The sequence below is a fragment of the Oncorhynchus masou genome, chromosome 8 (genome assembly GCF_036934945.1).
Source record: "Oncorhynchus masou masou isolate Uvic2021 chromosome 8, UVic_Omas_1.1, whole genome shotgun sequence".
Lineage (NCBI taxonomy): Eukaryota > Metazoa > Chordata > Actinopteri > Salmoniformes > Salmonidae > Oncorhynchus > Oncorhynchus masou.
The window spans coordinates 6,969,208-6,992,854 of record NC_088219.1 but is presented as its reverse complement, the minus strand read 5'-3'; the positions used below and the strand labels follow the sequence as shown (position 1 = coordinate 6,992,854).

At 43.4% G+C, this 23,647-nt stretch overlaps 1 protein-coding gene across 1 annotated transcript in view; it reads right to left on the bottom strand.

Moving 5' to 3' along the window:
- The window catches only part of smad9 (SMAD family member 9), a 23,913-nt gene extending 12,460 nt beyond the window's left edge, over positions 1-11,453 (bottom strand). Inside the window, exons 1-3 of the mRNA XM_064971376.1 lie at positions 11,153-11,453; positions 6,047-6,731; positions 1,785-2,000 (exon numbers count right to left, since the gene is read on the bottom strand). Of these exons, the coding sequence (XP_064827448.1) occupies positions 1,785-2,000; positions 6,047-6,242 (412 nt within the window). The 5' untranslated portion in view covers positions 6,243-6,731; positions 11,153-11,453. The remainder of the gene's footprint in view (positions 1-1,784; positions 2,001-6,046; positions 6,732-11,152) is intronic.
- Positions 11,454-23,647: the final 12,194 nt, after the last annotated feature.

Below are 23,647 nucleotides of genomic sequence, written 5' to 3'. Positions count from 1 at the left end.
TCTAGGCTACGTGTGACATATTATATCATCCCGTATTGTAATACACCTGGTGTCTCTACCTGTCTGTAGGGGTTAATATAGCTTCATACCTGGTGTCTCCACCTGTCTGTAGGGGTTAATATAGCTTCATACCTGGTGTCTCTACCTGTCTGTAGGGGTTAATATAGCTTCATACCTGGTGTCTCTACCTGTCTGTAGAGGTTAATATAGCTTCATACCTGGTGTCTCTACATGTCTGTAGGGGTTAATATAGCTTCATACCTGGTGTCTCTACCTGTCTGTAGGGGTTAATATAGCTTCATACCTGGTGTCTCTACCTGTCTGTAGGGGTTAATATAGCTTCACACCTGGTGTCTCTACCTGTCTGTAGGGGTTAATATAGCTTCATACCTGGTGTCTCTACCTGTCTGTAGGGGTTAATATAGCTTCACACCTGGTGTCTCTACCTGTCTGTAGGGGTTAATATAGCTTCATACCTGGTGTCTCTACCTGTCTGTAGGGGTTAATATAGCTTCATACCTGGTGTCTCTACCTGTCTGTAGGGGTTAATATAGCTTCATACCTGGTGTCTCCACCTGTCTGTAGGGGTTAATATAGCTTCATACCTGGTGTCTCTACCTGTCTGTAGGGGTTAATATAGCTTCATACCTGGTGTCTCTACCTGTCTGTGGGGGTTAATATAGCTTCATACCTGGTGTCTCTACCTGTCTGTAGGGGTTAATATAGCTTCATACCTGGTGTCTCTACCTGTCTGTAGGGGTTAATATAGCTTCATACCTGGTGTCTCTACCTGTCTGTAGGGGTTAATATAGCTTCATACCTGGTGTCTCTACCTGTCTGTAGGGGTTAATATAGCTTCATACCTGGTGTCTCTACCTGTCTGTCGGGGTTAATATAGCTTCATACCTGGTGTCTCTACCTGTCTGTAGGGGTTAATATAGCTTCATACCTGGTGTCTCTACCTGTCTGTAGGGGTTAATATAGCTTCATACCTTGTGTCTCTACCTGTCTGTAGGGGTTAATATAGCTTCATACCTGGTGTCTCTACCTGTCTGTAGGGGTTAATATAGCTTCATACCTGGTGTCTCTACCTGTCTGTAGGGGTTAATATAGCTTCATACCTGGTGTCTCTACCTGTCTGTAGGGGTTAATATAGCTTCATACCTGGTGTCTCTACCTGTCTGTAGGGGTTAATATAGCTTCATACCTGGTGTCTCTACCTGTCTGTAGGGGTTAATATAGCTTCATACCTGGTGTCTCTACCTGTCTGTAGGGGTTAATATAGCTTCATACCTAGTGTCTCTACCTGTCTGTAGGGGTTAATATAGCTTCATACCTGGTGTCTCTACCTGTCTGTAGGGGTTAATATAGCTTCATACCTGGTGTCTCTACCGGTCTGTAGTGGTTAATATAGCTTCATACCTGGTGTCTCTACCTGTCTGTAGTGGTTAATATAGCTTCATACCTGGTGTCTCTACCTGTCTGTAGTGGTTAATATAGCTTCATACCTGGTGTCTCTACCTGTCTGTAGGGGTTAATATAGCTTCATACCTGGTGTCTCTACCTGTCTGTAGTGGTTAATATAGCTTCATACCTAGTGTCTCTACCTGTCTGTAGAGGTTAATATAGCTTCATACCTGGTGTCTCTACCCGTCTGTAGTGGTAGGGGTTAATATAGCTTCATACCTGGTGTCTCTACCCGTCTGTAGTGGTAGGGGTTACTATAGTTACATACCTGGTGTCTCTACCCGTCTGTAGTGGTAGGGGTTACTATAGTTACATACCTGGTGTCTCTACCCGTCTGTAGTGGTAGGGGTTGATACAGATGTCTTTCTGTTTGGATCCGAAGGCGAATTCACAGCACTCCAAGGCCTTGAGTTCGTGATGAGACTGTAGGTCGGGCCACCTCCACACTCTGCAGTAGATAACGTGGGGGAGACCCTTCCTGTGAGACACCTGGAGACGACCGTCCAGAGACCGAGGGATGGTCACACACTTACCTGTTGGAGGAGGTAGAGAGAGAGAGATTGGATCAGAGGTGCTTCAGAATAAGCTACAAAAAAGGGAACAGTTTTGGAACAGGTTGGTTCCTATAGATGTGTACTTCCTGTCTGTTATGGACACTGGGGAGTGATGTGTTTCCTGGTCCTAGCTGTGACATAATCTCTGGATAAACACTCTTTATCTGGTCACACACACACACACAGCGACTGTTTTACGTGCTCCTGACCAGTTCTGATATTTTTTTTGCTCCTCATAACTTTAAAAATGTTTTATTTTTTACATAATGTTCCCGTCATCGTTTCCTGTGATGAAAAGATCTTCTGGACATCAGAACAGAGATCACTAACCTCCATTTGGATGAACATTTCTACTTTCAACAGGTCGACAACGCAGGACTTCCTGCTCATCCCAATCCAGGCCCTAAAATCCCCGAGGCCCGGAAGCGAAAAGAGATGGGCGACATAGAGGCCGACGTGCGGCCGCCCTGATGAAACTATGGTGACGCATAAATAATAAATAAAGTAAATATAATATAATAGGGTAAATAAAGCCCCTCTGTAGTCGAACTGATCCGTTCGAGACCATCCTATGAACTGGACCTGAAGAATTGTAACATCCTACGCTTCCTGGGAGTCGTGGCTAAACAAGGACATGGATAATATACATCTAGCTGTTTTTATTTCTGTCCATCGGTGGGACAGAACGGCATTATTACAAGGGGGGGTCTAACATCTCTAACATTAAGGATCTCTGCTCACCTCAGACAGAATACCTCATTGATAAGCTGTAGACTATACTATTTACCGAGAAGAGTTTTCATCTATATTTTTCGTTGCTGTTGATTTACCACCACAAACCGATGCTGGCACTAAGACGGCACTCGATGAGCTGTATAGGACCATAAACAAACAAGAATATGCACATGCAGAGGCAGCACTCCTAGTGGTCGGTAATTTCAATGCAGGAAAACTGAAATCCGTCTTGTCTCATTTCTACCACATGTGCAACTGGAGGCGAAAAAAACTCTACCTTTACTCCAAAAATAGAGATGTATACAAAGCTCTCACTCACCCTCCATTTGGCATAACTGACCATAACTCTATCCTCCTGATTCATACTTACCAATAAAAACTCAAACAGGCACATCAGTTACTGGCTTCAGTAATAAGTGTATCGACAAAGTCATCCCCACAGTGACCGTACGTACATATCCCAACCAGAAGCCATGGATAGCAGGCAACATTCGTACTGAGGTAAAGGCTAGACCTGTCGCTTTCAAAGTGTGGGACACGAACCCGGATGTTTATAAGACATACAAAACATCAATACAGGACTAAGATTGAATCCTACTACACCGGCTCTGACACTCGTTGGATGTGGCAGGGCTTGCAAAATATCACGGGTTACAAAGGGAAACGCAGACGCGAGCTACCCAGTGACACAAGCCTACAACACATCCGCCACACTGACCCTTAACACGGAGGCCTCTCAGGGGTGAGTGCTCAGTCCCCTCCTGTACTCACTGATCACCCACGACTGCGTGGCCAAGCACAACACCAACACCATCATTAAGTCTGTTGACGACATAACAGTGGTAGGTCTGATCACTGACGGTGATGAGACAACCTATAGGGAGGAGGTCAGAGACCTAGCAGTGTGGTGCCCGGATAACAACCTCTCCCTCAACGTCAGCAAGACCAAGGAGCTGAGGGGTCGAGCAGACCCCCATTTACATCGACAGGGCTGTAGTGGAGCGAGTCGAGAGCTTGAAGTTTCTCTGTGTCCACATCACTAAGGATCTATCATGGTCCAAACACACCAACACAGCAGTGAAGAGGGCACGACAAAGCCTCTTCCCCCTCAGGAGGCTGAAAAGATTTGGCATGGGGCCCCTCAGCTCCTCAAAATGTTTTACAGCGGCACCATCGAGAGCATCTTGACTGTCTGCATCACCGGCTGGTGTGGCAACTGCTTGGCATCCGACCGCAAGGTGCAACAGAAGGTAGTGCGTACGGCCCAGTACATCACTGAGGCTGAGCTCCCTGCCATCCAGGACCTCTATACCAGGCGGTGTCAGAGGAAGGCCCTAAGAATGGTCAAAGACTCCAGCCACCCCATTCATAGACCTTTCTCTCTGCGGTACCAACGCACCAAGTCTGGAACTATCAAGACCCTGAACAGCTTCTACCCCCCAAGCCATAAGCCTTCTAAATATACTGAACAAAAATATAAATGCAACATGCAACAATTTCAACGATTTTACAGAGCTTCAGTAAGGAAATAAAGAAATCAGTCAATTGAAATAAATGCATTAGGCCCTAATCCTGGATTTCACTCGGTCATAGGTGGGGCATAGGCCCACCCACTAGTGTGCCAGGCCCAACCAATCAGAATGAGTTTTTCCCCACAAAAGTTCTTTATGACAGACAGAAATACTCCTCAGTTTCATCATCTGTCCAGGTGGCTGGTCTCAGACGATCCCACAGGGGAAGAAGCCGGATGTTGAGGTTCTGGGCTGGCGTGGTTACATGTACTCTGAGGCTGTGAGGCCTGTTGGAAGTGCTGCCATATTCTCTAAAACGAGGTTGAAGGTGGCTTACTGTATTGTATGGTAGAGAAATTAACATTCATTTTCCCCTGGTGGATTTTTCTCCAGCTCTGGTGGACATTCCTGCAGTCAGCATGCCAATTGCACACTTCCTCAAAACTTGAGACATCTGTGGCATTGTGTGGTGTGACAAAACTGCACATTTTAGAGTGGCCTTTTATTGTCCCCAGCACAAGGTGCACCTCTGTAATGGTCATGCTGTTTAATCAGATTCTTCATATGCCACACCTGTTATCTTGGCAGTGGAGAAATGCTCACTAACATGGATGTAAACAAATTTGTGTTTACAACATTTGAGAGAAATAAACTTTTTTCACATATGGAACATTTCTGGGATCTTATATTTTCAGCTCATGAAACATGGGACCAAACATTTGACATGTTGCGTTTTATATCTTTGTTCGGTGTAGTTAGTTAAATAGTTAACCAATAACTACCCACTAACCTTTTTGACTGATCACATACGCTACTGCTACTGTTTACTATCGCTAACTTTATTCCTATAACATAAATATTATGTTCATATCTACCTCACTTACCTCATACCCCTGCACATCGACTAGGTACTGGTACCCCGTGTATATAGCCACGTTATTACATGGTACTTCCTGTATATAACCTAGTTATCATCGACTCAGTACTGGTACCCCGTGTATATAGCCACGTTATTACCTGGTACTTCCTGTATATAACCTAGTTATCATCGACTCAGTACTGGTACCCCGTGTATATAGCCATGTTATTACCTGGTACTTCCTGTATATAACCTAGTTATCATTGACTCAGTACTGGTACCCCGTGTATATAGCCACGTTATTACCTGGTACTTCCTGTATATAACCTAGTTATCATTGACTCAGTACTGGTACCCCGTGTATATAGCCACGTTATTACCTGGTACTTCCTGTATATAACCTAGTTATCATCGACTCAGTACTGGTACCCCGTGTATATAGCCACGTTATTACCTGGTACTTCCTGTATATAACCTAGTTATCATCGACTCAGTACTGGTACCCCGTGTATATAGCCACGTTATTACCTGGTACTTCCTGTATATAACCTAGTTATCATCGACTCAGTACTGGTACCCCGTGTATATAGCCACGTTATTACCTGGTACTTCCTGTATATAACCTAGTTATCATTGACTCAGTACTGGTACCCCGTGTATATAGCCACGTTATTACCTGGTACTTCCTGTATATAACCTAGTTATCATTGACTAGGTACTGGTACCCCGTGTATATAGCCATGTCATCGTTACTCATTGTGATTTTTTTTTTTTTACATGTTATTACTTTTCTATTGTGTCTCTATTTTCTTTCTCTCTGCATTGTTGGGAAAGGCCCTGAGTAAGTAAGCATTTCACTGTTAGTCTACACCAACGCATGTGACAAATAAAATGTGATTTGATCAGACAGGGTTACTCACTGGGCTGTCCGGGACAGCTGAGGGCCTTCTCCAGCTCCTCCATCGCTCCCTTCTTCTTCTTTAGTTTCTTGACCAGAGAGTCCACAGCCTTCTCTGCCCACTTCTCCTCTTCATCCCCTTGTTTCCATCCCAGAAGCCTCTTCACTGCAGGGCTGGTGAAGGAGAAGAGGGACGTGATGGAGGTGGAGGAATGCATGATGAGGGAGGGAGGGTGCTATGTAGAGATGGATGGGTGGTGCTATGTAGAGATGGATGGAGGGAGGGATGGTGCTATGTAGAGATGGATGGAGGGAGGGAGGAGAACCACCACTTCGGGTGAAAGAGGGAGGGAATGTGATGAGAGAGGGGGGGGGACAGGGGAATAGAAGAGGAGCGTGAGGAATGGACTGTTGCCCAGATGGCTAAAGGAGAGCAGGAACGAGGGATCAGGGATGGAGCTCGAAGAGGAGTGTGTGGAGTCTATGTAAACAGAAACGGGGGTTCATTAGTTCCGTTGGTGCTTCCTGAAGAGACCAGGAGTAGGGAGGAAGGTCTGGAACGGAGGTGGGAATGTTGGAATAATCCCAAATATCTTATTTTTCTCTCTCTCTCTCTTCCCTCTCTCTCTCAGCAGAAATACGGTCTGGTCAGAATGGTAGCCTCCGGTCATGAATGTTATTCCTCGTGCAGGTCAGGTTTCAGTCATCTGACCAGAGAAGAGAGAGATGAAATTAGGCGCTAATTTAACAGAAACAAAGAGCTGTTCAGCGGGGCTGTGAGTCATATGAACCAGAGGTTAAATACAACAGAAGACTTAGGAGAGAATTAGGACTAGGACACTGAATCCAGTCTATGGGGACTATAGGGATGTTCTATGACCTTCAGAAAGTCTTCATACCCCGCTGACTTATTCCACATTAGCCTGAATTCAAAAATCGATTCAATAGATTTTTTTTCTCTCTCACCCATCTACACACAATGCCCCATAATGACATCGCAATACCCCATAATGACATCACAATACCCCATAATGACATCACAATACCCCATAATGACATCACAATACCCCATAATGACAAAGTGAAAACGTGTTTTTAGAAGTTGCCGGAGAGGAAGGAAACTGCTCAGGGATTTCTATCTGCATTGTGTCCCACCACCCGCCAACCCCTCATTTACACTGCTGCTACTCTCTGTTCATCATATATGCATAGTAACTTTCACCATATCTACATGTTCATACTACCTCAATCAGCTTAACTAACCGGTGTCTGTATGTAGCCTCGCTACTTTTATAGCCTCTCTACTGTTATAGCTTCTCTACTGTATATAGCCTCTCTACTGTATATAGCCTCGCTACTTTTATAGCCTCTCTACTGTATGTAGCCTCTCTACTGTATATAGCCTCTCTACTGTATATAGTCTCTCTACTGTATATACCCTCTCTACTGTTATAGCTTCTCTACTGTATATAGCCTCTCTACTGTATATAGCCTCTCTACTGTATATATCCTCTCTACTGTATATATCCTCTCTACTATATATAGCCTCTCTACTGTATATAGCCTCACTACTGTATATAGTCTGTCTTTTTACTGTTGTTTTATTTCTTTACTTACCTATTGTTCCCCTAATACCTTCTTTGCACTATTGGTTAGAGCCTGTAAGTAAGCATTTCACTGTAAGGTCTACACTTGTTGTATTCGGTGCACGTGACAAATAAACTTTGATTTGATTTGATGAGGCCAATGGTGACTTTAAAACAGTTACAGAGTATAATGGCTCTGATAGAAGAAGAATGAGGATGGATCAACAACATTGTAGTTACTCCACAATACTAACCTAATTGACAGAGTGAAAAGAAGCTTGTATACAATCAAATATAAAAACATGATTCCTGTTTGTAACAAGTCACTTTGGTAATACTGCAAAAATGTGGCTAAGAAATTAACTTTATGTCCTGAATATAAAGTGTTATGTTTGGGGCAAATCCAACACATCACTAAGTACCACTCTTCATATTTTCAAGCATGGTGGTGGCTGCATCATGTTATGGGTCTGCTTGTCATCGACAAGGACAAGGGAGTTTTTAAGGACAAATAGAAACAGAATACAGCTATAACCATCTGCAAAATTCCAGAGGAAAACCTGGTTCAGTCTACTTTCCAACAGACACTGGGAGACTAATTCACCTTTCAGCAGGACAATAACCTAAACCACAAGGCCAAATCTTCACTGGAGTTGCTTACCAAGAATACATTGAATGTTCCTGAGTGGCCTAGTTACAGTTTTGAGTGAAATCAGCTTGAGAATCTATGGCAAGACATAAAAATGTATGTCTAGCAATGATCAACAACCAACTTGACAGAGCTTGAAGAATTCTTTAAAGAATAATGGGCAAATATTGTACAATCCAGATGTGCAAAGCTCTTAGAGACTCAATCAAAAAAAAGACTCACAGCTGTAATCGCCGCCAAAGGTGCTTCTACAAAGTTTGGACTCAGTGTACATCCCTCTGTCTCATAGCGAGGAGCCCCACAGTCTGGCCAGCATAGGTCACACCACTCACAGATGGACGAACAGACAGACAGACAGACAGACAGACAGACAGACAGACAGACAGACAGACAGCATAGGTCACACCACTCACAGATGGACGGACAGACAGACAGACAGACAGACAGACAGACAGACAGACAGACAGACAGACAGACAGACAGACAGACAGACAGACAGCATAGGTCACACCACTCACAGATGGACGGACAGACAGACAGCATGGAAACGGAAACATTCTGATCCATGCTTTCTCTCTCTCTTGCTTGCTCTCTCTCTCTCTCTCTAGCTCTCTCTCTCTCTAGCTTGCTCTCTCTCTCTCTCTCTCTCTCTCTAGCTTGCTCTCCTACTCTCTCTCTCTCTAGCTTGCTCTCTCTCTCTCTCTCTAGCTCTCTCTCTCTCTCGAGCTTGCTCTCTCTCTCTCTTTCTCTAGCTCCCCCTCTCTGCCTTGTAGTCAGGCTGACTACAACATTACCTAATGTGCTATTCATAAGCTACTGTACTGGTAGATGGAAGAACTCAGATATTTGCTTTAAATAAACAACTTTAATGTGACAGCATCCTTTCTCTCTCTCCTTCTCCTCCCATACAAAAAGAGGGGATATGTATTCCATTGTAAAACAGTCTAAGGAAGCCTACACAGAGTAGTCCGGTAGTTGAAGTCGTTTATGTGGTCTTGTAAAAGAGTGATTCTTGTGATTTTCAGTCCTACGCTTTCTCCTGAAAAACCCTGGCTACTGTTTATGATCTGTTGCTCTTCATGAACCATGAACCTCTCTTGGACTGAGATGACAACAAAACGAATGTATTGTGATAATCATGATATTTCTGGATTAAAATCCATACCACATATAAATAATGTACTAGCCTGGGGAACATAGGAATGCCAAACATGCCGTGAGCAAGCATCACTATAATTCAGCAGCAGACACGTGAGTTGAGTTATGCTGTGCCGACGCGCAGCACTCTGTTCGAACGGCTACAGGACAGAAACTCTTATCTGTTCTTCAGTTCAGTCAGTCACGGTCAATTAAGAAATTCAATCATCTGACACCACATATTTAGTTTATATGTTAGTTGGAAAAGTAGCCTATAATAACAGCGTGGGTTTGTATTTTGGCAGAATGTGGTGCGCACTTCAGGCGCTCAACGCCCACTGCACTTGAATGCGGCAGTGCGGCACCAGCGCGTCTGTTCCGCTCTGCCTGCGTTGACTCCTTTCTGAAGCTGGCGTCACTCAGTCTACGGGCTGAGATAGGCTTAATTACCTAATGCTTTATCATCAGCACACAACCCCGAAGGTAAACACACCAGTTTCCCTTTACTACGAGAACGTTTTTTTCTTTTGTACATGACATGTTGAGGACGAGGTCCCCTCCCCAGCCCCCTGCACAGTTACACACTATCACAGAGCTACAAGGTAACCGCTTTCCGCTTAGAAGTAGGTTACATATGCATGACAATTTCGTCCTACTATTTCACAATGTTGTTTCCCACTATAGCCAAAAAAGCTAACCATGCTTTTAAACGGCACATTAACTTCCTATGAACACACAATAACCTAAGATCATTATTAAATATAAGGTGAAATAAAAAAGTTTGAGATAAAATAAAGCTAATCAGACATTTGAAAATGTCTGTCATGCTGTTCAACAGTCATCATGTTGATATTGTTTCACCTACCTACACTGTAAAAGGGTTACTGTGAATTTGACAGTAGCTTACAGGCAAATACAGTAAAATGCTGTATTTCATATTACAGCACACCTACTGTAAAATTAATACAGTATCAAAGCAAGTACACACTGTAAAATACAGTAAAAAACAAATTCTTCAGTAATCTGAATGAATTCATGGATGTTTGAAATTCATTGAGGTGAGGGGTTTTATTTCCCACGTGGTATACTGTAATAAGGACATATGATTGGTGCGAGCAGTTTGGCAGCTAGGTAAAGCTTTTAGACATTAACGTATATGAATTAATATTATTGGTGTTTTATATCAGTGGCACTTCTAAAGGCCTTAACAAATGCTTCCAAACTGGCAGTGACAACATGGCCTAAATGCTCAACTCTTTTAAGGTTTAAGACTTGCTGCCACTACAATCTGTCTCCTACACACATTGAAGGGGCTCTATAACCATATAGGAGTTAAATTGGTACAGCATTCTCACTCAGGGGTGCAACATGTAGAGCACGCCTCTAGATATGTCAATGAGCCAGAATCAACAATACCGTGCACCCACTAGTGGTCAAAAGGTTTTTGTCACTCCAAAAATACAGTATGGTACTGTATTCTGCGGGGTGGAATTACAGTACCGTTCAAAATACAGCAATTCCATTCCCACCCACAACATTTTCCCACAATGCACCATAATTTACAGTATGCCGCAGTAAAAAGTTTGAGAGTATTTTACTGTTGATAATACCCAAAATGACCGTATCATTTACCATTTTCCATTACACTGAACCCTTAAACAACATGCTCCTGCAAGTGATAGCCTACAATAACCCCTAGAAGACCCACACAAAGTTATTAATATCCTTTAAAAAAGGTACATTTTTCATCTCTCACCTCTGCCGTGTGATGTCCATTCACTACAGCGCTTCACTGTTGTGAAAGACGGGGGCAATTCCTTTCCCTCTGTTCCTGCGTGTGATGTCTGGCTGCCCAGTTGAGCGTGGCGCGGATAGAGCAAGGTGGGGAGCGTGTTTGCTTGGAGCCCTTGAGCCTCCACGAGCCGAGCGGAGCGCCACAACCCCGGCGTCAGCCAGGCTGGAGCCGCAGTGCCTGCGTGCCAGATCCCTCCGCCAGCCAGCCTGCCCCTGGAACTTTCCCAGGATTCGAGAAAGATTCAGACAGACAGCAGCGGTGTGCTCTCTCTCTGTCACTCTCTCTCTCTCTGTCACTCTCTCTCTCTGTCACTCTCTCTCCCTGTCTCTCTCTCTCTGTCTCTCTCAATTCAATTCAATTCAAGGGCTTTATTGGCATGGGAAACATGTGTTAACATTGCCAAAGCAAGTGAGGTAGATAATATATAAAGTGAATATATAAAGTGAAAAACAATTTTAAAAAATTAACAGTAAACATTACACATACAGAAGTTTCAAAACAATAAAGACATTACAAATGTCATATTATATATATACAGTGTTTTTACAATGTACAAATCGTTAAAGGGCACAAGATAAAATAAATAAAAATCTCTCTCTCTCTGTCTCTCTCTGTCTCTGTTTGCAGCTCATCCTAAAGTCATGATCGACAACACTGCAAAACTATTTGGAATTCTATTGCTCTTACAGAATTAATAGCCCACTATGAATAAATGAATGAATGAACCTAGTAGAGTGAATATGCATGGTTGGGTAGGCTGAGTATAAGGTAGGAGGATATTTTTTTATTTATTTAACCTTTAACCTTTAACTGACATTGATCGGCTCAGAATTATGAAAATGTTTCAAAACATTATTTTTCCACTTATCAAATATCTGTCACTCTATGTTGTGTAATGTTGATGTCTGAAATGCACAACATAACAACTTAATATCCTATTATTCTACTCCAGGTTATTAGGAGAGGGGCGGCAGGCAGCCTAGTGGTTCGAGACAGGTAGCCTAGTGGTTAGAGGCAGGTAGCCTAGTAGTTAGAGACAGGTAGCCTAGTGGTTAGAGACAGGTAGCCTAGTGGTTCGAGGCAGGGAGCCTAGTGGTTCGAGGCAGGGAGCCTAGTAGTTAGAGACAGGTAGCCTAGTGGTTAGAGGCAGGTAGCCTAGTAGTTAGAGACAGGTAGCCTAGTAGTTAGAGACAGGTAGCCTAGTGGTTAGAGACAGGTAGCCTAGTGGTTCGAGACAGGTAGCCTAGTGGTTCGAGGCAGGGAGCCTAGTGGTTCGAGGCAGGCAGCCTAGTGGTTAGAGGCAGGTAGCCTAGTGGTTAGAGACAGGTAGCCTAGTGGTTAGAGGCAGGTAGCCTAGTAGTTAGAGACAGGTAGCCTAGTAGTTAGAGACAGGTAGCCTAGTGGTTCGAGGCAGGGAGCCTAGTGGTTCGAGGCAGGGAGCCTAGTAGTTAGAGACAGGTAGCCTAGTGGTTAGAGGCAGGTAGCCTAGTAGTTAGAGACAGGTAGCCTAGTGGTTAGAGACAGGTAGCCTAGTGGTTCGAGACAGGTAGCCTAGTGGTTCGAGGCAGGGAGCCTAGTGGTTCGAGGCAGGCAGCCTAGTGGTTCGAGGCAGGGAGCCTAGTGGTTCGAGGCAGGGAGCCTAGTGGTTCGAGGCAGGGAGCCTAGTGGTTAGAGGCAGGTAGCCTAGTAGTTAGAGACAGGTAGCCTAGTGGTTAGAGACAGGTAGCCTAGTGGTTAGAGACAGGTAGCCTAGTGGTTAGAGGCAGGTAGCCTAGTAGTTAGAGACAGGTAGCCTAGTGGTTAGAGACAGGTAGCCTAGTGGTTAGAGGCAGGTAGCCTAGTAGTTAGAGACAGGTAGCCTAGTGGTTAGAGACAGGTAGCCTAGTGGTTAGATTGTTGGACTAGTAGCCAAAAGGTTACAAGATTGAATCTCTGAGTTGACAAGGTAAAAAATCTGTGGTTGTGCCCCTGAACAGGCAGTTAACCCACTGTTCCCAGGCCGTCATTTAAAATAAGAATGTCTTCTTAACTGACTTGCCTGGTCAAATGAAGGTAAAATAAATAGAAGGTGTTGGCTAGAGAGCACCACAGCATGTGTGAATATTTTAGTCCATTTTTTTTTTTTTTACAAAAAAATCACCCCATATAATGATTATTGTAATGATTACACTCTACAACTTTCCCTTGTAAATGTACAACATTTTCAGATAAATACATGTAATTTTAATTTACAAAAAAAGTACTTTACTGTAAATTGCATGGGATTGGTGCAAACAGGTTGGCGGCTGCTAAGTCTTTTCATATTACAGCAAATTAAACACACATATATATATATATATGGGGCCTGGTTATCAACAGGGATGATTGTGACACAGACACCGTTGACCTTGTTCCCGCCCACTGACCAATCATCTGACATGTCAGTTAGGGTGAGGTTGAAGCTGTCCATGATGCTTACATTACAGCCAATTAAACACACATTAATATGGGTATTCCGTGGAGCCTTTTTTAAAATTTATATTTTACCTTTATTTAACTAGGCAAGTCAGTTATAAGAGGGTAGTGACACCTAGAGTGGTGATGACGAGGACAATTCCGTGGAGCCTTTTTTTAAATTTATATTTTTTTAAATTTATATTTTACCTTTATTTAACTAGGCAAGTCAGTTATAAGAGGGTAGTGACACCTAGAGTGGTGATGACGAGGACAATTCCGTGGAGCCTTTTTTTAAATTTATATTTTACCTTTATTTAACTAGGCAAGTCAGTTATAAGAACAAATTCCTATTTTCAATGACGGCCTAGGAACAGTGCCTGTTCAGGGACAGAACGACAGATTTGTACCTTGTCAGCTTGGGGGTTTGAACTTGCAATCTTCCGTTTACTAGTCCAACGCTCTAACCACTAGGCTACCCTGCCGCCTCTGTCTCCACGAAGTTATTTAGTCATTCATTGTAGCCATTGGCATCCTGTAGGGTAGTGACACCTCTAACATGCCTTTAACCACTAGGCTACCTAAACTCTATTTTCATTGAGTTTTCTCTTGTCAATCAATAAAGTTAAATTTAATCAACAACTAAGAAGGTTAAAGGGTACAGGAATGTACATACACTATATTTACAAAAGTATGTGGACACCCCTTGAAATTAGTGGATTCCGCTATTTCAGCCACACCCTGTTGCTGACAGGTGTATACAATCGAGCACACAGCCATGTAATCTCCATAGACAAAACATTGGCAGTAGAAGATCTCAGTGACTCTCAATGTGAAACTGTCATAGGATGCCACCTTTCCAACAAGTCAGTTAGATCAAATTTCTTCCCTACTAGAGCTGCCCCCGGTCAACAGCAAGTGCTGTTATTGTGAAGAGGAAACGTCTAGGAGCAACAACGTCACAGCCGCAAAATGGTAGGCCACACAAGCTGGGGCTATTTTTCATGGTTTGGGTTTGGCCCGTTACTTCCAGTGAAGGGAATCTTAACTCTACAGCATACAATGACATTCTAGACGATTCTGTGCTTCCAACTTTGTGGCAGCAGTTTGGGGAAGGCCCTTTCCTGTTTCAGCATGACCATGCCCCCGTGCACAAATCAAGGTCCAAACAGAAATGGTTTGTCGAGATCGGTGTTGAAAAACTTGACTGGCCTGCGCAGAGCCCTGACCCCAACCCCATCGAACACCTTTGGGATGAATTGGAACGCCGACTACGAGCCAGGCCTAATTGCCCAACATCAGTGCCCGACCTCACTAATGCTTGTGGCTGAATGGAAGCAAGTCCCCGCAGCAATGTTCCAACATCTAGTGGAAAGCCTTCCCAGAAGAGTGGGGGCTGTTATAACAGCAATGTTCCAACATCTAGTGGAAAGCCTTCCCAGAAGAGAGGAGGCTGTTATAACAGCAATGTTCCAACATCTAGTGGAAAGCCTTCCCAGAAGAGTAGAGGCTGTTATAGCAGCAATGTTCCAACATCTAGTGGAAAGGCTTCCCAGAAGAGTGGGGGCTGTTATAACAGCAATGTTCCAACATCTAGTGGAAAGCCTTCCCAGAAGAGAGGAGGCTGTTATAACAGCAATGTTCCAACATCTAGTGGAAAGCCTTCCCAGAAGAGTGGAGGCTGTTATAGCAGCAAAAGGGGGGGGACCAACTCCATATTAATGCCAATGATTTTGGAATGAGATGAGCAGGTGTCCACATACTTTTGGTCATGTAGTGCATCTGGCTGTGTTGTCAAAATCACTACATGTCCTATTGAGTCAAACGACTTGAAACGTCCAGCAACGCCTGTGAATCTCAAAACCGAACTTGAATCCTTAACACTTAGGCTCCTTCCTGTGTGGTGCAGCGGTCTAAGGCACTGCATCTCAGTGTTAGAGGAGTCATTACAGACACCCTGGTTCAATCCTCTGCTGTATTTGGGAGTCCCGTAGGGGCGGTACACAATTGGCCCAGCGTCATCTTGGTTCGGCCATCATAGTAAAAAAGAATTTGTTCTTGTTTAACTGGCTTGTCTAGTTGAATAAAAACATAAAAACAATAATTTGCCACTTATGACATGAGTGACAGATAGCTCGAACCAGTCATGACTATTCAATAAAACAACACATTTTCAAGTGAATTTCTTAGTTAAATGATTGTATAACTTAGCAAATGGGTTTGGAAGTTGAGGGTGGAGTATTTATGAAGTTAGGCAATGAGGACGAAAACGAGCATAGTTCAGCTAGCCAACTACTTTTGCCAAGGAAAACCGGGGACAGGATATAGCTCGGCGCACATGTGAACTATGCTAATTCAGGACAGATTGTAGTTTTTATGCCTGGATATCGGGTGCTGTCGGCAAACGGTTTGATTAAAGAAATTCAGAGACTGAAACGAATACATCATATTTAAGGAGAACAAATCGATATAAATGCAATAAATCAGCTGTGACTTTCAATATTAAAACAAAGCTTAAAACGATTTTTGAGTGAACCTGAATCCAGAAGATAACACCCGGTACTCTTGCCGCTCTATGTATATGGTATACAGGTAACTGCAAAAATGAAGGAAACACCAACATAAAGTCTTAATAGGGGGTTGGGCCACCACGACCCACCAGAACAGCTTCAATGCGCATTCTCATATCTTCTACAAGTGTCTGAAATGATTGGTTGAGCCTCGTCAGTGTATTAGTCAGAGTACTTCTGTGCCTAATTTGAATCTTAAATAGCCCTGTTTCTATGCAAAAAAGGGATGAGGAAGGACCAGAAATATTTGTGAACTGTTTGATACTGGGATGATAGAAACACACATTCACTGCGTGCTTAGCGCTTCTCCGTGGGCGGGTTGGATGTAGGTACCTTGAGTCACGACCCACTCTGCACAGACGTCAATTAAACGTATATTCCACGTTGGTTCAATTTCATTTCATTGAAATGAGTGGAAACAACATTGATTCAACCAGTGTGACAGGTCTCCTGATTACTTTTCCACACTACGCTCTGGACACGATCCATCAGAGTCCCGATAAATATGGTTCGAGAGGATCTTTCTCGAAATGGATGCGCTTAAAATCGGAAGTATTGTTAAGTTCCACAGCAGTTGCTGTAAACTGTGAAAATGTCAAACTTCTAGACTGACTGTCGCCAGTCGGGCTTGCGTCATTAACGGACCAGGCACGGCACTCAGACAATACGGGTTGTATACATCCGCAATGAACAGCAGTCCGAGGGGGCTCTAGGATACTGATGCAAATGGATTAACTAGTATCACATGTTCATAGAAATGCATCAGCTTGAAGTTGATAATAAATAAAGAGAGAGCTTCTATGGCGTTTTTTGTAGGACATTATTGTTTATAACCTATTATAAACAAATCACAGGTGGGTTTTGTTTCATTATTTTCTTTATATTTTAGGACTCAATAACCTAACATTATGTCGTCACAATCGGACTTCTTGGGCTAAGGCTAGTAATATTTCGTTCTGGGTGTAGCTCAATAAACAACATAATTGTAACAACCAAATATGATATACTATAGGCTGTTATTATTAGAGGCGGCAGGTCGTCTAGTGGTTAAAGCGTTGGACTAATAATTGAAAGGTTGCAAGATCAAATCCTCGAGCTGACAAGGTAAAGAACTTTCGTTCTGCCCCCTGAACAAGGCAGTTAACCCACTGTTCCGAGGCCGTCATTGAAAATAAGAATTAGTTCTTATTAACTGATTTGCCTAGTTAAATAAAGGTAAAAAAAAAAAATGATGAGCAGAACATGTGTCCTATTAAAGGGAGGGTGATAGGAGGATAAAACCTGATCACATGATGGATATCAACTATATACTGTATATACACTGAATAGGTACGAATCACCTGCCCTTCCAGAGAGCTTAACAAAGGCTTCCAAACTTGCAGTGATGACAGGCAAAACACACCAAGGACATGGCAAATGTGCTACCTCTCCAATACACATTTCATCTTTGGGGCACTAATACCACCTATGAATTGCATTGACACCCGAACTCTTATTCACAGGCCCCATAAAATGCTTGCCTTTTACAAGGCACGCCTTAAAATATGACAATGAGCCAGAGACAACAATACCATGCACCCATTAGTGGTCAAAAGGTTTTAGGTGCTCCAGAGATATGGTATGGCACTGTTGCTTTGGGCTAAAATCTTGTTTTTTTTATATACAATAAAACTAACAGCAATGTAACATATTCATTATTTACAGTAAATTGTTGCATTTCGCAATGCACCCTGGGAGATTTTAGATGTAACTGGTGAATGATACCGTCAGTTCCAATGAAACCTTGGTTTAACAGTATATTACTGTAAAGAAGGACTGTATTCCAAATGGGAGCGTAATTCGACCCCACGGAATGCAGTAAGTACGGTAAATCTGGAGCGCCAAAAACCTTTTGACCACTAGTGGGTGCACGGTGTTGTTGTTTCTGATTTATTACAATATTTTAAGGCACGCCTTGAAAAATACAACAATTTTGTTGCACCCGTGAGTGAGAGTTGTGTATCAATTCAACTTACAGGTGGTAGTAGTGACCGAACAATTAAATGTGTATAAGAGACAGATTGAAGTGTCAGTAAGCCGTTTCTATGGTGTCAAAACTGAAGTAACACGAATCAAAATACAAAACAAACAATAAACATAACGAAAACCGAAACAGCCTAATACTGGTGCAAACTAACACACGACAGACCTAAGGACAAAAGGACAATCACCCACAAAACCCAACACCAAACAGGCTACCTAAATATGGTTCCCAATCAGAGACAATGACTAACACCTGCCTCTGATTGAGAACCATATCAGGCCAAAAACAGAAACAGACAAACCAGACACACAACATAGAATGCCCACTCAGATCACACCCTGACCAAACAAAACATATAAACATACAAAGCAAACTATGTCAGGGTGTGACATATGGCCTTTGTCTGTTTTTCCTGGTAGTCTTTGCAATACATATGGTTAATATACAGAATATTTGATAAATAAATACAAATTATATACAGTGCCTTGCGAAAGTATTCGGCCCCCTTGAACTTTGCGAACTTTTGCCACTTTGCGAACTTTTGCGAACTTTTCGGCCCCCTTGAACTTTGCGAACTTTTGGGACACAATCATGAAGTGGAACGACATTTATTGGATATTTCAAACTTTTTTAACAAATCAAAAACTGAAAAATTGGGCGTGCAAAATTATTCAGCCCCTTTACTTTCAGTGCAGCAAACTCTCTCCAGAAGTTCAGTGAGGATCTCTGAATGATCCAATGTTGACCTAAATGACTAATGATGATAAATACAATCCACCTGTGTGAAATCAAGTCTCCGTATAAATGCACCTGCACTGTGATAGTCTCAGAGGTCCGTTAAAAGCGCAGAGAGCATCATGAAGAACAAGGAACACACCAGGCAGGTCTGAGATACTGTTGTGAAGAAGTTTAAAGCCGGATTTGGATACAAAAAGATTTCCCCAGCTTTAAACATCCCAAGGAGCACTGTGCAAGCGATAATATTGAAATGGACGGAGTATCAGACCACTGCAAATCTACCAAGACCTGGCCGTCCCTCTAAACTTTCAGCTCATACAAGGAGAAGACTGATCAGAGATGCAGCCAAGAGGCCCATGATCACTCTGGATGAACTGCAGAGATCTACAGCTGAGGTGGGAGACTCTGTCCATAGGACAACAATCAGTCGTATATTGCACAAATCTGGCCTTTATGGAAGTGGCAAGAAGAAAGCCATTTCTTAAAGATATCCATAAAAAGTGTCGTTTAAAGTTTGCCACAAGCCACCTGGGAGACACACCAAACATGTGGAAGAAGGTGCTCTGGTCAGATGAAACCAAAATTGAACTTTTTGGCAACAATGCAAAACGTTATGTTTGGCGTAAAAGCAACACAGCTAATCACCCTGAACACACCACACCCACTGTCAAACATGGTGGTGGCAGCATCATGGTTTGGGCCTGCTTTTCTTCAGCAGGGACAGGGAAGAGGGTTAAAATTGATGGGAAGATGGATGGAGCCAAATACAGGACCATTCTGGAAGAATGATGGAGTCTGCAAAAGACCTGAGACTGGGACGGAGATTTGTCTTCCAACAAGACAATGATCCAAAACATAAAGCAAAATCTACAATGGAATGGTTCAAAAATAAACATATCCAGGTGTTAGAATGGCCAAGTCAAAGTCCAGACCTGAATCCAATCGAGAATCTGTGGAAAGAACTGAAAACTGCTGTTCACAAATGCTCTCCATCCAACCTCACTGAGCTCGAGCTGTTTTACAAGGAGGAATGGGAAAACATTTCAGTCTCTCGATGTGCAAAACTGATAGAGACATACCCCAAGCGACTTACAGCTGTAATCGCAGCAAAATGTGGCGCTACAAAGTATTAACTTAAGGGGGCTGAATAATTTTGCACGCCCAATTTTTTCAGTTTTTGATTTGTTAAAAAAGTTCACAAAACAATACAGTTTTATATCTTTATGTTTGAAGCCTGAAATGTGGCAAAAGGTCGCAAAGTTCAAGGGGGCCGAATACTTTCGCAAGGCACTGTATATACAGTACCAGTCAAAAGTTTGGACACCTACCAATTCAAGGGTTTTTCTTTATTTTTACTATTTTCTACATTGTAGAATAATATTGAAGACATCAAAAACTGTGAAATAACACATATAGAATCATGTAGTAACCAAAATAGTGTAAAACATAGTGTAAAACAAATCAAAATATTTGATATATTTCATATTCTCAAAGTAACTACCTTTTGCCTTGACGACAGCTTTGCACACTCTTGGCATTCTCTCAACCAGCTTCACCTGGAATGCTTTTTCAACAGTCTTGAAGGAGTTCCCACTTATGCTGAGCACTTGTTGGATGCTTTTCCTTCACTCTGTGGTCCAACTCATCCCAAGTCATCTCAATTGGGTTGAGGTCAGGTGATTGTGGAGATCAGGTCATCTGATGCAGCACTCCATCACTCTCCTTCTTGGTCAAATAGCCCTTACACAGCTTGGAGGTGTGTTGGATCATTGTCCTGTTGAAAAACAGATGATAGTCCCACTAAGCGCAAACCAGATGGGATGGCGTATCGCTGCAGAATGCTGTGGTAGCCATGCTGGTTAAGTGTGCCTTGAATTATAAATACATGAACATGCGGAGATCATCTGTTCACCTACTCCGTGTCTTTGTTGGAACCAAAAATCTCAAATTTGGACTCATCAGACCAAAGGCAAAGGATGGCTACTTTGAAGAAGCTCAAATATAAAATATATTTTGATTTGTTTAAGACTTTTTTTTGGTTACTACATGATTCCATGTTATTCCGTGTTTTTTCATAGTTTTGCTGTATTCACTATTATTCTACAATATAGAAAATAGTACAAATAAAGAACAACCCTTGGATGAGTGGGTCCAAACTTTTGACTGGTATCGCCCGCACGCGCACACACACACACACACACACACACACACACACACAGCCTTCGGAACGTATTTATGACTTTCTCCAAATTTTATCAAGGATCTCTGTACTTTGCGCCATTCGTCTCCCAGTCCCTGCCACTGAAAAACATCCCCAAAGCATAATGCTGCCACCACCATGCTTCACCGTAGGGATGGTGCCAGGTTTCCTCCAAACGTGATGCTTGACATTCAGGCCGAAAATGGTTATCCTTCTGGAAGGTTCTCCCATCTCCACAGAGGAACTCCAGAGCTCTTTCAGAGTGACCATCAGGTTCCTGGTCACCTCCCTGAGCAAGGCTCTTCTCCCCTATTGCTCAGTTTGGCCGGGCGGCCAGGTCTAGGAAGAGTCTTGGTGGTTCCAAACTTCTTCCATTTAAGAATGATTGAAGCCACTTGAGGACATTCAATGTTGCAGAACTTGTTTTGGTTCCCTCCTCCAGATCTGTGACTCAACACAATCCTGTCTTGGAGCTCGATGGACAATTCCTTTGACCTCATGGCTTGTTTTTTTTGCTCTGACATGCACTGCCAACTGTGGGACCTTATATAGACAGGTGTGTTCCTTTCCAAATCATGTCCAATTAATTACATTTTTAAAGTTGTAAAAACATAAAAGCTATTCAGTAGAAACAGGATGAACCTGAGCTCATTTTCGAGTCTCATAGCGAAGGGTTTAAATACTTATGTAAATTAGGTATTTCTGTTTTTTATTTGTACCAAAATTGCAAAAACATTCATAAAACCTGGTTTCGCTTTGTCATTATGGGGTATTGTTTGTGGATTGATGATGAAACACATGTATTTAATCCATTTTAGAACAAGGCTGTAATGTAACAACGTGTGGACAAAGGGAAGGGGTCTGAATACTTTCTGAATGCTCTGTGTCCAGGTAACTGCCAAAATAAAGGAAACACTTGAGTAACCCCTTCATTGATCTAGGCAAATTCTTAATTACAATGACGGCCAATACACCAGCCAAACCCGGATGATGCTGGGCCAATTGTGCGCCGCCTTATGGGACACTCAATCACAACCACAATACAGCCTGGAATCGAACCAGGGTGTCTGTAGTGACGCCTCAAGCACTGAGATGCAGTGCCTTAGACCCCTGCGCCACTCTGGAGTATATTGAAAGTATATTGAAAGCAGGTGTTTCCACATAAGTGTGGTTCCTGAGATAAGTAAGCAATTCACATCCCATATATCCCATAATGCTGGTTAGGCCATTATTTTGGCTACGATGGCTATGCCCCCATAGGGTGATAATGCCCCCACCCACAGGTCACTGAATGGTTTGATGAACATGAAAATGATGTAAACCATATGCCATCTCGTAGCCACAAGAATCCCAATTGAACACTTATGGGAGATTCTGGAGTGGCGACAGTGTTTTCCACCACCATCAACAAAACACCAAGTGATGGGATTTCTAGTTTGGTGTCATATCCCTCCAATAGAGTTCCAGACACTTGTAGAATGAATGCTAAGGTGCACGAAAGCTGTTCTAGCTGCTGGTGGGCCACCTCCCTATTAAGACACTTGGTGTTGGTGTTTCCTTTATTTTGGCAGTTACCTGTATATAGAAGGACTATTTGGAAAAATGACTTCCAGACTGGGAGCTGCAGCAGAACCAGATGAAGATGGAGAGAGAGAGGAGGGGGGAGAGAGGGAGGGGGAGAGAGGAGAGAGAGATGGAGGGGGGAGAGAGGAGGGGGAGAGAGAGAGAGAGAGAGAGAGGGAGAGAGGAGGGGGAGGGGAGAGAGGGAGAGGAGGGAGAGAGAGAGAGAGGAGGGGTAGAGGGAGAGAGAGATGAGAGAGAGAGAGAGAGAGAGAGGGGGAGAGGGAGAGGAGGGGGAGAGAGGAGAGAGAGATGGAGAGAGAGAGAGGGGGAGAGAGAGGAGGGGGAGAGCGGAGAGAGAGAGGGAGGGAGGGGAGAGAGAGAGGAGGAGGGGGGAAAGGGGAGAGGGGAGAGGAGGGGGAGAGATGGAGAGAGAGAGAGAGAGAGCAGGGGGAAGAGGGGAGAGAGAGAGAGGAGTGGGGGAGAGAGAGAGGAGGGAGGGGAGAGAGGAGCGGGGAAAGGGGAGAGAGAGGGGGAAGAGAGAGATGGAGAGAGAGAGAGAGGGGGAGACTTACAGGCAACCAGCAGGACAAACAGGAAGTACAGGGAGAGAGATACAGACAATCAGCAGGACAAACAGGAAGTGCAGGGAGAGACATACAGACAACCAGCAGGACAAACAGGATGTGCTCTCCGGGGCTCAAGGAGGCAACCCGTAGACACATCCACATTATTAGCCCGGTGCCAAACCTCAGCCTCGCACTACAACCCAGTAAATTACCCAGAGACTTCATTTAGTCAGACCGCAAGAACTCTGTGTGCTTGTGTCCCAAATGGCATCCCAGTCCCTATATTGTGCACTACTTTTGACCAGGGACCATAGGGCTCTGATCACAAGTAATGCACTAGCAGATGGGGTGTCATTTGGGATG